The 16,046-nt window shown below is 44.0% G+C and overlaps 1 protein-coding gene across 1 annotated transcript; it reads right to left on the bottom strand.

Moving 5' to 3' along the window:
* Window positions 1-2,063: 2,063 nt before the first annotated feature.
* Window positions 2,064-15,536, bottom strand: LOC120730461 (zinc finger protein 516-like; the record flags this gene model as incomplete). The annotated part of the gene is made up of 3 exons (XM_040026868.1): window positions 2,064-2,508; window positions 7,843-8,784; window positions 13,742-15,536. Coding segments are annotated over 3 exons (2,973 nt in total), but the record flags the coding sequence as incomplete, so codon positions are not given.
* Window positions 15,537-16,046: the final 510 nt, after the last annotated feature.

Genomic DNA, 16,046 nt, shown 5'->3' with positions numbered 1-16,046 from the left:
GTTGGTGATCGTTTTCATTGTGGGAAAAGAGAAGAAGAAGAAGAAAAAACAAAACATCTGTTAGATGTGTTTAACCCCGTTTAACGTGTTTAAATGTTGCACTTTCAGACCAAAACACTTGGCGTAAAAATGGCTTGATTCCGACTTCAGGTTGTAAAGATAAACCCCGCGTCGACAGTCAGTGGGATGACATCTCTTCCTTTTCTCCAGAGAACGGTTATTTATAGGCGTCAGAGAATGAGGATTGATTTACTGCACGTAAACAGGATGTCATTCTCAGCAAAAGGTCAAGGTGAGCCAAAGCTTAGGCAAATAAAAATACAAGAATTTGGCATCTCTGCATTCTACTTGTCTGTCAAGCCAATCATATGCACACAGCCTTCTCAGATCAAGTGACAGCGGGGTCTAAAATTGAGTCCAAATGTAAATAAGCACTAAAAAAAAAAACCACGCAGGCCTTCCTAAGCACAAAAATCCTGAGCGTGCTAGTGACAACGGTAGTGTGACATTAACTAAAACATTCATCACCATTAAGAGTAATTAACAAACTTCTTCAGCATTAATTAAAGTCCCTGCTTTAAGGGAAACTGTGCCTAATTAGGAGCTTTGACAGGATGAGGCTTTAGGGATGAACCATATCCAGAGGGCTGTTGGAGGGGTACAAGCTAGTGAATTTTCTAGAGTTTTCCTCCTCTTGTCACAAAACTCTGTGTCCTTGGTCAACTCAAAAGATGGTCTGGTCTAGCTTGGCACAGCCCTGAAAAAATATTGACAGGTATGACAGGCCTCCGATTAGCCAGTCAGCTGGAGGCCCAGACCTTGTCACCTGTCAGGTAGAGACATGAAGGGTGAATGAGCAGAGGAGGTGGAGGAGGATGGTGCAGAGACAAACTTGGAGAATAAAGAACTGGTGACATTCAGAGTTAACTGGGTACACACACGTGCGAGAGGCAGCTGTGAAAAAAACCAAACAACACATGTATATGGCGCCCGAGTCACCTGCAGAAGTGTTTGTGAAGCACTCCATTACAAAAACCAGAGGGTTTGAGGATGACAAATGTGTACCCAAAGAATCTGTGATTGGATCGGGGATTAAGGGGCTGCCATGTCTCTGATGGGAAACAGGCAGGAGACAGACAGACAGAGAGTGGAAGAAAGAGAAGGAGATGGAAGGAAAAGAAGGGTGGAAGGAGGACAGTAAACGAATGTCAGACTGCCCAGGCAGGGAGACAGAGTGGCAGAGTGGGTGGGCTTTGACAGACACATCTCACACAGGCTGACAGCTCCGTCAATAGCCCCAGGATGGCCGCCCTGATTGACAGCTAGCAGGTGGCGCATGAATGGAGTTGTCAGGCCGACTGTCAGTCAAAGTCACATCGCTGTGGCTACGAGGCCCCGGCTGAACAGGCACACAGCTGCCCAAGGTGATCTCTGGGTATACAGGCGGGCTTCTGGCACGGGAGGCTGAGGCAGCTCAGATCACGCTAAAATCACCATACATGGCCATAGCAGCACACAATAGCTCAGTTGATTGTGCCTGTGTTCCACTAGTGGATAGATCTGGTATATACACACATGATTGGTTTGACTGGATTGAAAAAAGTAGGGGGGAAAAAATCATTTGAATGTACTATCGATGAATCTCTGCAGTTTTTCCATTTCTTTGGTTCCCCTTAATTGAGCATTGTTCCAGCACGAGGGCATGAAGCATAGGAGTTAATGGGCAATAATTATATGTGAGAGAGGCTTTCTCCCTGGAGTGGAATCCAGAACAAATGGAAGCTCCGATGTGCAACATTCTACTTCATTACATCTGCCGCGATTAAAGCCTGAACATCTGGCACCATATCCTGACAGATAGACAAGACTTCTGGACTGGAAGGGAAATCGAGCGATATTTACAAAAATGTAACACAGGGTATTTACTGGATGAAAGAACAAGTGCTTTGGGCAGGCACGGTACACTCTCCCTATCAGACAAGTGCTGGACTGATAGATGCATGTAAACACAAGTAAATCGTTTGGACACTTTAGACAAAATGAACGACACTAAGTACCCCAGCTACACATTCACATCACAATGGACTTTATTATTATAGGCAGCTTCTTTTGCTACAGATAAATACATACTGTGGCTCTTCAAGTAAACACTGGAATGTACATCAAGGTTGGCTGTTAACTTCTTTTTAACAATCTCCATCATCCTAATCCTTTTGAGGTGAAGCTAAAACAATAACCATAACTGTCTGTATGTGCTGTTAATACGATAACATCAAGTCCCGCAGAGGGATGTCACGCCGATCTGGTCTCTCTCTGGCGCACGGTTGTCTCCCGTGATGCTCAGAGGCAGTCTGGAGGGCATCTGGGGTGTGTGCGAACGTCGAAGGCGGCGGTCAGGGTAGAGACTGTTGTCAAACGGCTTACGGTGCACACAAAGGACGTGAGTCTTCAGGTTGCCCTTCTGGGAGGCGCTGTAGGGGCAGTAACGGCACTGGAAAGGCTTCCGAGCTGGAAACGAATACACGGGAATGGGGTGGCGGTTAATGTTTGCAACAAGTAAATAATCACAATCCCACCGGGCAGTTTTTGAGATTATAATGCATCGGGTTTGTGCATGCTGAACACAACACAGTCAGCCAATAAACTCAAAGAAAAACAAGTTCCCTGACAAAAAATAAAAACCCTCACTGTGTGACGCAGAATAAGCCTCTGCTAAAACAGAATAATACTGATTTCTGTGAAGAATGCATGTGGTATGTTTTTAGTTCTGGATAGCAAACATTAGTCTTGGCAGGTCATTTTTCCAGTGCTCTACAACAGATGTGGCCAGGTGAGATGTGAGAGAAATGTTAATATTTGTTATTGTGCACTGAAGCTGCTGTAGGCTTGCAGATTGTTGATTTTCTGATCACTTTGGCACTTAGCCTTCATCCTGTGACACCTAATGGGCTGACGGGTTTTTCTAAAAAGGCATGCAAGTTCATGCTCATTATTACACACTTCCTGCTCACAACTCACACATGCACGCACACACAAATAAATAAACACGCACACAAGTGTTGAGCTGAGGAATGACAGATGTCTGCAGCTGGGAGGCAAGGCATGCCAAAACGTCCTGTCTGTCCACCTCCTTCGTGCCCGCTGCATAGTTTCTCCATAAACAATGTGAACATACATGACCCAGCACACAATGTACCCTTAAGATACAAACAACAAAGCTTAACACTAGTAGCTTCCAGATGTTTATCTAACCTCAATAAAAAATCAGTATGATACCAAAGCCTTCGGGCTTGCTAAGATCAAAGCAAAAGTGACTCATTTACCTCTCTACCTAGACAGCCATGTGTCCTTGTTCACCGCTGTGCTATTTTTGAGATGTTACCTCATATAATGACTTTCTCTTTTCCCCTCTGTCTAACACTTCAATGTGTTTTTCTGTGATTCATGGTTACAGTAAACCATTATGTGCTGATGTCATTTGACATCACTTCCCAAAAAGTGAGGGCTGTCTCAGCCTTTTCACCCCGCCCTCGCCTCTTCCACTCTATCATGCTCCTCATCAGAGCTGAGACAGCTGTACACAGCTCAACGCTCGCTTTCACATCTACATAAAAAAGGTGTTTTTTGGAGGGAAAAGTGGGAAAACTCACAGAAGGTGTGAGCAATAAAAGGTAATGCTCCATCTGTTGCTGTATAATAACCTGATGGCCGTAAAGGACACACACACACACACACATTTACAAACTAGGCCTGACACATCTGAATATCATCAGGATAGCACAGAAGGGTCTGTGTGTGTCTGTGTTTGTGTGTGTATGAGAGACAGAGAGCTGGAATGAACAACAGTAAAGATAAGCTTTGTCAGACCCAGGTAGAGTGCAGTTTGTGGCGCACCTTAAACTCTGCCTGCCTCACTTAAGCTTCCCTGGCTTCAGCCTGACGTGGAAAGACAGGAGAGGAGGTTGGATGCATAAAAATAAACACTCCTTGTTAAAACTTTAATGTCATTTTTCTGACTTCCGCTTCCTCAAATTTCACACGTTCCCTTGTAACTTGATAAACTTGACAGATTTTCCTCAATCTTATCAAATCCTTGTAAATGCACTCAGGCGCTGTGAACAATTCTGTAGCCTATTACACTTTCATAAAGTCGGTTAATAATAAGCCAAAAGGTCTTGGGCCTACATTAGTCGCTCGGTGCCCAGCGTGTCTCCCCCTTCTCTGCCTCTGTTGCCTTGCTTTCTGTCCCTCCTCGTCTTCCTCAGTCTGCTGCTCTTTTAGTCCTCCCACCAGAGGAGAGGGGAGGTCCAACAGAGGGCAACCTCCAAATAAGTTCCATTAATCACAGGCCAGAGTCTAATGTAACTAATATTTTACAATTAGAGGAGACAGCAGTGGGCTCTTAGCCATCCATCTCGCCGCCATATGATCCTCCATTCACAGGCTACTCAAGCCACAGCTTCAGACCAGCCATTCACTCAAAGAAATACACTCACACACACACACACACGTACCCCTATACATATATAACAATGCATGAAGAGACTCAACAGGAAATGAGAAGGGTGGGATTGTGTGGTGTTGAAAGAAAGCGTGGAACTCTGCCAGTAGTACAAAAACAGAGTGATTACTGACTTTGAATCTGCAGAACGTTGACACTGAACTTAAAGGATAATCTCAGTTCCTTGCAATTTATTTTCACAGTTGCGGCCAAAGGAACAGGACAATACGCACAATCTTTCATGAATAAGTCAGATTATAAACAAACCAACAGTTTAACCACATATTCAAAATGACTTTATTCAAAAGATAAACTGAAAGTGAGTGAACTTGAAATCACAGCACAAAAAGAAAAAAAGATCTGTGCGCACATAAATAACCTGTCACAAGTATGTTCGGTTAGAGATGAACCAGAAGGCAAGTTTAGAATTTCTTCAAATGGATGTGCTGCACCTCACATTTTATATTTCAAAGAAAAGGGGAAAACTTGGGAATTTGTTTTAAAGTTCATCACCCGACTCTGGCATGTATTCCCAGATTTCTGCATGCTGAATGAGCCTTTTACTAATTCAAAAATCAAGATATTGCATCCAGAGCCAGCCTACCACTCAAAAGGTTAAATATAATCCTTTCATCTAACTTGTTTCCCCTCTTTTCATTCCTTCGACTAGTTTTTTTATTTAATAGGGCTAAAACCTCTGTGTACAGACTAAAATGTGTCAACCTTGGATCAATTTTTAACAGTAAACTAAGCAAAGTTTTTATATATTCTTTAGTAGATTTTTACTTATTTGAGTCTTTCAGTTGTAATTCTTCTTATCATCATTCTATATATCAAAACAGTAGGTTTATATGTGGTTATATTGTCTATTATGGGAAGTATAGTTTTATATATATTTTTGTTTTTGTTGCTATTGGGCAGGGACTAGTACTAGAAAAGCATATCCTGCCTTGCCTTTGCATATTTGCTTGAGGTTGTACACATGTATGTTCACACCTGCATGCATGCAATGATGTGTTTGTGTGTGTGTGTGCGTGTGTGTGTGTGTGTGCAGCGAGAGTGTGTTGTGTGTCACAGGCTGAGATAATGACCATGATGACAGTGGCGGGGCCGACGGGGGCCAGAAGAGCTGAATGGTGACGGATGACACAGGCCTGAGCTCTGATGGCACACAGACAGTGAGTGATGACTGCACATCCTTCCCAGTGCTCCACCCTTCATTATCTCTATGGGGAGAAGCACGGCACAAAGGCAGGCCGCGCTGCCCTCTCGCTGCCCTCAAACGACATCTGCTCATAGAGACAGCCGCACTACCGCTCCTCTTTCACCTCGCTGTCGCTCCATCTATCTCCATCTATGGTGATCTTTCTCGCTCCTTTTCTCTCTCCTTTTCTCCTGCTCTCTGTCACCCTCTCCGCGGAGGGTATACAGAGGTCAGACAATGAGATAATGACTCACCCCTTTCAACCTTTCAAATCAGGGCCTTTTCTTTCTCTCTGTCCTCCGTGTTCTTTCATTCTTAATCCTTTCTTTATCGATCTTCTCATATTCACTTGTTCTCATGAGTCTGAGGCCTGATCTGACATCACCGAAGGAACAGTTGACATGGTTAACTGGTTAACTCTTTTAAAGTTGCCCCAAGGCATCCATTTTGCAACATGACAGCATTCTCAGAAATAGTTGTCCTAATTGTGCCTCTGAAATATGGATGCATGTCACACTACTTGGGAGTGAGATATTTACCGCAGCCTCAGCTGTTAGAGTGGTAAATGTCGCCATCTAGTGGTTGAGCCCAAGCAGCGCAGAGGTAAGAGAGTGTTTAAAACACAAGGGAGGGCTCAGTGAGACTAATGAGCATGCAGACAGGTTCAACCAGAGGTCACCATCTGGCCAATTACCACTGCTGGCACATTGGAGCCGACCTGAACTGTCATCACAAACACATCACTCCATGTCCAAACTGCCCAGCAATATGTCACCATGCCACTCGACGTGCCATACAGTATGGAGAGGATGGGGTCAACAGAAGACAGCCCCATGACAAAGCCACCTGGTCAGCGCTGCAGACAGGACAGACTGCTAGGCCACCTGCTTAGCTCAGTTTTAGAGGACACTCGATGGACTCTCAATGTCAGCCCCGCATCTCACTGTCCAGTTTGACTGACAGGTGTTTATTGTGCCTTTGAAGTCAACTTCCTGAGAGAGAAAACGCAGAGGATCAATCTGCAGTGAACAAAAGGCAAGCGATGCTTGAAATAGCTCCTTGCATTGATCCGATTGCTGAAAAGTGCAGGCCACAGTTACGGTATGGCCTGCTGCACGTGAGGGATGAACTGTTTGATGTCATTTTTTCTGCTTTTCGGAGGAAAGGTTTTTTTTTAAATCAATGTTTTTTAATCCAAATGGCATTATACATAATAAAAGCAAGAAAGAAACATGAACAGTGTGACGGCTATGACAGGAGGTGAAGGGGAGGGGTGCTTCTCGGCATATTATAATAACCATCTGTACAATCAAATAGAAAACTACATCTTGCTGTTAGAATCATAAAGAAAGGGAACAGATGTTAATCCCTAATGGAGTTGACAGGCACTTTCCTGTCTTTCACATGAACATATTGAGTTTCTGAATAAGAGGGGGATCAGAGGGAAGGTGTATCATGTTGCACTCATAATACATGCATATCAAAGACCCCAGCTGTTGGATTCCCTCTCCTGAGAGACAGCATTATTAAATCTGCACTCAGCAAGCATATCACACCAGCACAAGAGCTTAAGCCTCTCCATCAGTGGGCTCCATTGGCTTGGCGATTTGTAACCTATCACACTAGGAGATTATATCACCCTTTAAAGTGTAGGGGTAATCAGTGCCACACACCTGTGTCTTCTTTAGCCCTTGTTTGAGATCAGATATAAGATCTGCAAGAAAAAACGCAAGTGCTATAAGTATAAGGGAAGTGTGCTGTTCATAATTGGTGTGATTCAGTCACACACTCACACTCGATCTTCACACTTCTGCTGTCAGGTGACGAGGGCTGAGATACCGCCAAAACTTTTTTTGGTGTTCTGTAGCAGGATCCTCACGCCAGACAATGTATAAAAGTTTGAGCTTGCACTCTAGTTGGCCAGTTATATATAGAGCTTAGTCAAAAAATAATAATCATGCTCTGTCCGCACTCGCAGCAGTTTATCACATGCACAGAAATAATGTGGTTCAAAGCATAGCTGCTGTCTGACCACTAGGTGGCAATATTTGCCTTCGAATCTGGAGACAGCTCTGGCTACATCTTGATAACAGTGACAGCTGCATTTAGTGTATGTGATATATAAGCTCGTGCTCACCTGATGCAATGTCTTTCTCCATGTTCCCCCCACCGTTCAGACCGACTTTGTGGGCGCTAGCAGGTGTGCTGTTGAGGCTCCCCTGGGATCTGAGGAAGGAGAGCAGGCCGCCCTGGTGCTGAAGTGGATCCGACTGTCCTGGAGTTAAGCTCTCCAGAGAGGAAATGGGAGATTCAGCCACAGCTCTGACCCATTGTCCTAGCTTGTCTTGCTTCTTTTCACCAGCACCCTCAAAATCAGCGCTGGCCTCTCCCGGCTCTTTTGACTCAAGGACATTATTTTTCAGTATTTTCCACTTGGCAGCATTGTCATTTTTGTCCTCCCTCCCTTGGTCAGATTTCTCAAATTCACCTTCACCATCATGAACTGTAGAGCCTGCGTTCTGTGCGTTCATCTCCTCCTTGGCTCCGTGCACCAAGAGGTCAGACTGAAATGTGGGTTTCACACTGAGTTCGGCTGGTGCGTTCGAGTAACTTTGTCGCTGGCGGGTAATGGAGGAGGACAGTCCATTACTAAAAACGCTGGACATCTGTACCAGCACAGCAGGAGACACAGCTGAATGAGATGTGACGGTGTCTGGCCTGACAGACAAATCCAAAGGCTCATACTGGGACTTCCGATTTTGAGCAGACAAAGAGCCGTCTAGACCCGCATCTCGGTCAGCGAGATCGGACTGCTTGTTAATGAGCAAGGAATTTTCGCTGTGGCTCTCCAGACCGAGGTACGGCCCCGCAGCCGGGCTCCAGTCCTCCCTGGATCTGGGTCGGAGCTTGGAGCTGGGGTTAGGGCTGGAGCTGCTGCTGCTGCTAGGCTGCAGAGGAGAAGAAAGATCCCCGTTGTTCTGCCAGTTGGTGAAGTGGTACTGATCCAGATGGAAGCCGAGGGAGGCTGTCTGTGCAGAGGTGTAGTCATTTGAAGGTGGACACCTGTAGACTTTCTCACCTAACAGCAACAGATGCCAACAGCAAAAACATAAGACAAACTTAATCAAATTAGGAAAGCATGTGCATATGAGACATACTGAGCATTTGGTTCTGAGCATGTACCAACAACAGTTGTCTAAACATGAAAAATGTTGCAATCCCACACCAGGCTGAGTTGAATGATTTAAGTGCTGCCCTGCAGTAAATCAAGCTTGTAATCAGCTTTCAGCTCCAGTGATCCATCATTTTACAGTATGGACGCCACCACCATGTGCAATAAATACACCCAAAGACGTTAACACCAAACAAGATTCTTCCAGAAATAATAAACAGTGAGATTGTAAAGCAACTAGAACAAGGCAGATGTTGCAGACAAGAACCTCATTCCATCAAAACCAGTAAGTGGGTTTCCCAGTCAGAAATAACGAAGTCCAACATGTGAGCAGTTCTGATTAACCACACCATGTACTGTAGCTGAGTTTATTTTTGCTTCACACTTGAAAAATGGTGCGTTGGAAACATAATTCAAACAGTACAAAGTGTATTATTGTGGAGAATGACAAAGGGTGATTTTTCTCCTTTTAGCCAGTGAATAATATCCATCTGGATGCAAGATTTGATCTCGCACACCATAACTTTTAATTAAAGGTAATTTAAATGTCTTCTTCCCTCTGTTTACCTTCAGTTTAATCCTTATAGCTATCACAGAAACACCCTTCAGGGTTAAACACACTCCCTGTGACCATTTTGAGTTAGTGATTGTCTGAGACCTCTGCCTTGCACTGTCTTTAAACAGCCCAGCTGTTTCGCTGCCATTCCAATTACAGTAAAAGTCATCCGATGCCATTAAGCCACAAATATTGGCAGTTTATTGCCCAACACTCTCCTGGCATTTGAAGGTCAGGTCATACATTATACTGTGTCTTTTAGGGATGTGTCTGGGATAGGGAGATAAACCCACCACCATTAATTTAATTCTATGCATATTGATGCCTTATTGTTCTTCTTTAATGGACTAATATCTGAGTTACAACAGTGATTCATCCCCCGCCAGAGAAATATCAATTTCATACACCTCGAGATCTGACCCTGAGGTAATTCTCTGAGGTAAATCTAAATCTAATGATCTGTAGTAGTTACTTTACTTTGTTTCCAACTTTAATAGAAAACCTGCATTATGAGCTGAATCGTAGTAAAGAGAGGGCTGTTTTTTACTATTACAATTTACAAAACCGTAAAATAACACCCACGTATTAATTAAATAGAGCTCCAGCAAATGAAATTGAAAAGTCACAGCTGAAATGGGAAATTCGTGTCCTTGAACTAAAGTCTTCTCCTTTTGTTTGCACTGCACTCTGAGTGTTTATATGTGAGCGTGCTCGTATAGAGCATGTTTGATTTAAAGTCTACGTAAGATTACATGTGTGTGGGGTGTGCAAGAGCGGGAAAGAGACTTCAACAGTGCCACACCCTTGTCTCCAGTAACAGACCAAAAAAAAAAAGAGAGAGAAAAAAAAGATCCAAACAGCTTAATGGAACTCTTTCAGACACACTATATATCTCAATTATTCTGTGGCTTAAATTACGATGACATTACCGGTCAGCTCCAAATGCAGAAAACACATATATCTGACCTCATCTTTCAGTGCGGACCTTCCTAAACCCATTTGCCAGCCTTCATGAAAGCGGTTAAAAACAACACAAAGACTGAAGACTCTGCCTTTTTTTCTCTTCCTTTGGATGGGTGCCATCTTTGTGATTGCCTGGTTCATGCTAACTTAATCAGTTTAAGATTTACTTACAGTGCAGAGGCGCACATTATGTGAGGGGAGTAATTTTAGAGCTTAGATTTATCAACCAAAACTCCAATTACTGCATCATTACAAACCCCAGCCTCTCTCACCTAACACAGAGCATCTAATGAAGTGATGCGTATGAGTTATCCGCCCTTACTGAATGTGCAAGGCGGATGAAAAAGGTAAATAAATAAATAAATGCCTCAAGTGAGCCGTGTCTATGGAAAAAGCATGCAGCTGGGCTCGGACGAGTGATTCATTTCATATGGAAATGGGCTTTAAAATTTACGTCCATATATCACCGTCAATGCAATCACGTACTCACACACTATATGCTTACACATGCATTTGGCAGTTATATTGTAGGTATCAAACTCTGTATGCAGCGGGGCTTTGCCTCTTTCTGTATATATGTAATCAAGCAACTGAAATGCAAAACAGAGATACATAGTGGCTGGTTTGGTTTAAGATGAAACAGTGAGAGTGAGAGTCACACACAAGACTGGTGAGAAAAACAGGGGCACCAGATGTTCTTTGATGTTTATAATAGCATATATTATTAATATTAATTAGACCACATAGTCAATGACGCATTTGGGACGTTTCCAAGTCAATTAAGCCAAATGGCATTCAGGAGACGGTGGAACAATATTTCAAGGCAGGTGTTCAGAACTCCCTGGGTAAATCTTTTTATCTGCATGCTAGGAAAACAAGCATTTTGAGCTTAATTTGAGCCTCATATCTGCAATAATAATTAAAAAGAGGATTAAAAGACAGAAGTGAGAGGGAAACGGCAAAGCCAACAGGTAATCAGTTTAGACAAACCAGTCAGACTGACTCTGATCTGTGAATAAGAGCTGAATTTGTAAAGCTATGACAGAGTTAGATAAGGACCTATTTAGTAAAAAGATGCTTTTTTGCTTTCAACAATCACAAAGAATAGACGGATGGAAGTGGAACAGCCAAAGGAAAAGTGATATTCTGCACAGCAGCCTGCTTTATCTGTGTTTCTGGGTAAACCGCTGCTCATATTACCATTCACAGTTTTATAGACGCTTATCACTTCAGGCTCTCTTGGCTGTAACACTTACAGTAAAAGTAGCATAAAAGCAGGGAACACATGTGGGGACAACATCGTTACATGGTGCCTGCTCGCCGACCTTGAGGTTAAGAGTATTGAATGGGACTAATTAATAACTGTCAGCGCATTTTAGCAGTTTGTGTTTTCTTCATTCAGATGTGGGATCTAGCTGGTCCAATGTAGGTCAGAGGCCTGCAGCATGGACCCTTTGTGAGCTTTAAGAAGAGTCGTTATTCTTAATCTCAACTTATAATTAAAGTTAAAGCGCATTTTGAAATCTGTGCTGATTAGATATTGAAAGAAGGAATTCATAACACGCCTCCTATTCAAATCAAAGTCAGATTTCTCATTTACGACGCTGGGTGTTTGTAGTTAAAAATCTAAATCGGGCGCTGTAAGAACCTGTCTCCCACTCTGACAGCCATGACTGTACTATATTTGCCATCCATGTTGGGTACATCAATAACTTCATGACCACCATAGGCTGACTATGAATAATGTAGCCTGTAATTCTGGACTAATCAATGTTCCTCAAGCCGAACATCTGGCAGTGGTAATTCTTCCTCAGCATCTCCGCTCTCCTGAATTAGAAAACACTCGCTCTCTCACTCTCTCTGCCTCCGTGTCCAAGCATCGAGACAGACAGACTTGATCAGTTACAACCCCCCACCTCCGAAAAAACTTATCCCTGTTATTAAACCCTCATCAAGTGGTGCGTGTTCTCCATATGTGTAGGATTTACCTATCTGTCCCGCAGCAGACCTGTGCGTTGAGCCAGGGCCAGCAGCGTGTGATTGTGTTAATTAATCTGTCATTGTGAGCACAGGGAGCAGCTGCAGAGGTCTCTGGGATATATTGTCAGAGCTAAACAATGCGGTGCTAAGCCCCCAGAGTGAGTCTACCATTACACAGGACTAAGAACAGAGAGGAGAGGAGGAGAGGGGGAGAGAGAGCCTGCCGGATCCATCATTGACTAAAGCAATGACGCCTGACCTTTACAATGAATTAGTTTCCATGCTTAATATTGACTGAAATTAGAGTCTGATACTGAATGTGCCATCCCAGAACTGTGCACGCTCAAATCCTCAGCTAGCCAACTATCGTAAATGTTTCTGGAAGTGACACCGTATGGTCTCGGAGATAGGGGAGAAGAGGGAAAGTAGAAACAACAGAGCTTGAATATGTTTCTTAAAGAGCAACCAGAGAGGGATTTGGCTGTAAACTGTGAGCATTTACATGTAAATATGCAGATGCCAGTATGTGTGTACAATATGGAAACAAAACATCTAATGAGATTAGACCTGATCCATTTATCTCTGCTCTACGGCCATCATTTAAGAGGATACTGGCCCAAATCCCACAGGAGCGCAGCAGACTTAGATGCACATAAGTAGTTCTCTAACACTGGAAGAAAATAACCGTAAGCATAAGCTGTGAGGAAAGCGAACAAAGTTTGGATTTATCTTTTCTTCTCGTCTCTTAATAACGCCGTTACAGCAGTAATTTAGACTCATGATAACATGTTAGCAGGATGCCATGATAAAGAAGGCATTTACCCATAGAGCCGAATCATCTAAATCACCAGGTGGAACAGAAGACTATCAATAAAAATACCAGGTGGTAGATCAAATCATAAAAATCACTGGGTGGTATATATCAAATCATTAAAAACACCAGATGGCATGCATTAACATCTTGTGCCCCTGTAGGCAAGGGGTGGGGATGTGACGGATATAAAATAGAGGGTACTAATTATCCCTACAATTCACCATGATGCCATTATCTTTAAAAGGAAGACAAAGTCCTTGTGGATGATAATATCTGTAGCTGTGTTGCTGACCCTGTGCTTGCTTCAAATCCACCTACTCTAAGTAGTCGCAAATATGATGACACATGTTTTACATGCACTTGATCATTTCTGACAAAAAGGGGAAAAAATATAACAATAATAAGATGCTTTTATGTCAAATATTTTGAGATTAGTTCACAGATGGAAACATCAGGGACTAATTGCTAATGAATGATTAAAACGTTATCTAGAGGCTGAGAAGTAGTCCTAATCTTTTACTCTGAAGACTTGTCTTCCTGCACTGAATTACCTGTAGCTGGAGAAGAAGATTGTGGTCGATGGTCCACAGCGCTGCCAGAGTTCCCCGTCTCGGTGATCATCTCTGCTGGCCCATGATGACTCACGCTGCCGGGGCTCCCAGGTCTGCTTATGGTTTTGGTGTCTGGGTCACCAAAGCACAGTTTCCCATCATCTACAGGGAGACATCTCTCTGGCAGATAGGAGGAGCACTGCTGCTGCTGCTGCTGCTGCTGCTGCTGCTGCTGGTCTTTAGGGCTGAACATTTGCTGTTCAATAGGTAACCCTGGTGTTATGATCTGCCAACCCGCATAGCTGCTGCTGTTGGTGAGAGCATCTCTGGCAGCAATTACTTTCTGCAGATATTCCATGCTAGAGGAACTCAGCGGAGGGTGGAGATGATTTAGGCTCATCGAAGAAGAGCTCTCTGCATCTGTCACCGCACCAGGCCCCGAGGAAATCATCCGCCCTAACATCTCTCGGACCTTCATGTCAACACCAGCTGCAGCTATCATCTGGTTGTAATCTGGGTGGTCCACTCTCTCAGCTGTAAGGAACCTGTTGTGAATGCGGGAGATGTACTGGGAGTAGAGGTTGCTCTGATGCTCCGATGGCGTCAGGTTACTCATTTCAGCAGAGGAATCGCGCTCGGGGGGGAGATTGGTCTTAGCAGCGAGCTTATTAAGGTGCACCTTCATGTGGTTCTTCAAAAACCAGGGTTCCTTGAAGCGACGGCCACAGATTTGGCAGCAGTGCTCAAAAGAATCCTTGTGTTTCCTCATGTGGCCCTTTAGGAACCAGGCCTGGCTGAAGGTCTGGCCGCACACCTCGCAGGGGAACTCACCGACAGGCTTTCCCTGATCACCAGCCCCAATCGCGGGCTTTTGCCCTGAGCCCGAATCGGCCGTGATATGTGTCATTTCAACATGGCTGATGAGCTCCTCCTCGTGTGAGGCAGCAAACTCACACAGAGTACATTTGTAGGGCTTGTGGAGGATTCTGATGTGGCGCTCAAGCTCTTGCTGCTTCCTGAACTTTCCCTTACAGAAAGAGCAGCGGAAGCCAGTGGTTTGGGGCTGGATGGCCTCGTCGTGAATTGTAGTCAACTTGGGGGAGGTGGATCCACATGGCTGGCTGTCTGCTGCGCTAGAGTTGCTTAACAGCTGAGGCTGTGTCGGAAAAGTCTGCGGTAGAGGCTTTTGATGGTGGTTTATATTAGCTGCTTGCGGTTGGCTAACGTGACTAGCTCTCATCTGCCTGTCTCTTAGTATCGCCCTTTCCTCGAGCTCGTGAAGCAACCTGTTCTCCTCCCTAATCCTCCCACGGCCTTTGCCCAGAATGCCTTGCTTGTGTGTGCGGAGGTGTATCTTCAGGTTCCCCTTCTGTGCAGCCCTGTGGTCGCAGTACGGGCACTTGAAAGGCTTCTCACCTGTATGAGTGCGCATGTGAAGGGAAAGGATGCTGTTGAAGCGGAAACGCTTTCCACATAACGGGCAGGGATACTTCCTGTTTTTGCGGTTATCATCTTGGGAAGAATTAACCTGGGAAACAATGCTTTGATTGGTGACTCTCAGGAACTGGGAAAGCTCTACTCTCCCATTCATGCTGCTGAGAATTCGTGCATCCATGATTTGGTTGGCCAGAAGTGCCATCTGGCTCCTAATTGGGTGGGTAGATGGGGTAATGAAGCTGTCCTTTCGGGGACTGGGTGATGTTACAGTATGGTGGTCAGGGGTGTCTAACTGGGACAGTCTGAAGGTTAGTAAAATGAAGTGTTTGCACTTATTTAGCTGAAACAGGATGTGGATTCATGCTGTTTAGATGACGTGTCTGTTTCCTGTTTGTCTGACCTAAAGAGAAAAACAAAAGGTGCATTAAGTTATTTCAAAGTCTGCTGCAGGAAATGTATTATTAAAAAAATTAGAAGCAATAAGAAGAGCAACTAAGTAAGGAAAAAACAAAGCTAAATAAATATGGCCATGTGTTGTCAACGAGGTGTAAATCTGTACTTTTGCAACTGCTGTATAATGCCAGTTATGCACCACAAATAGGTCAGGAAATAGTGCAAAGTAGGTTCTGACTCTCCTCATCCTGTCTTAAGTATACCTGTGGTTTTACATTATTGTTGGAGACTGCGAAAATGCTGATTATGTAAAACCACAAAGGCTTCCTCAACAAATATCTCATCTTTACTAAAGGGTAAGTTGAAAATCTTTGTCTAGATCTCATTTTGTTAGTGACACACAATACTAAGGCAGCAGAAACATCAAAGCCTATCTGCTTCTACTTGCCCTTCCTTCGCATTTCACAAATCTTTG

Source organism: Simochromis diagramma, unplaced genomic scaffold, assembly GCF_900408965.1.
Source record: "Simochromis diagramma unplaced genomic scaffold, fSimDia1.1 OVJJ01000293.1, whole genome shotgun sequence".
Classification (NCBI taxonomy): domain Eukaryota; kingdom Metazoa; phylum Chordata; class Actinopteri; order Cichliformes; family Cichlidae; genus Simochromis; species Simochromis diagramma.
The sequence above is the reverse complement of the archived record's forward strand: the minus strand, read 5'-3'. Positions and strand labels throughout refer to the sequence as shown.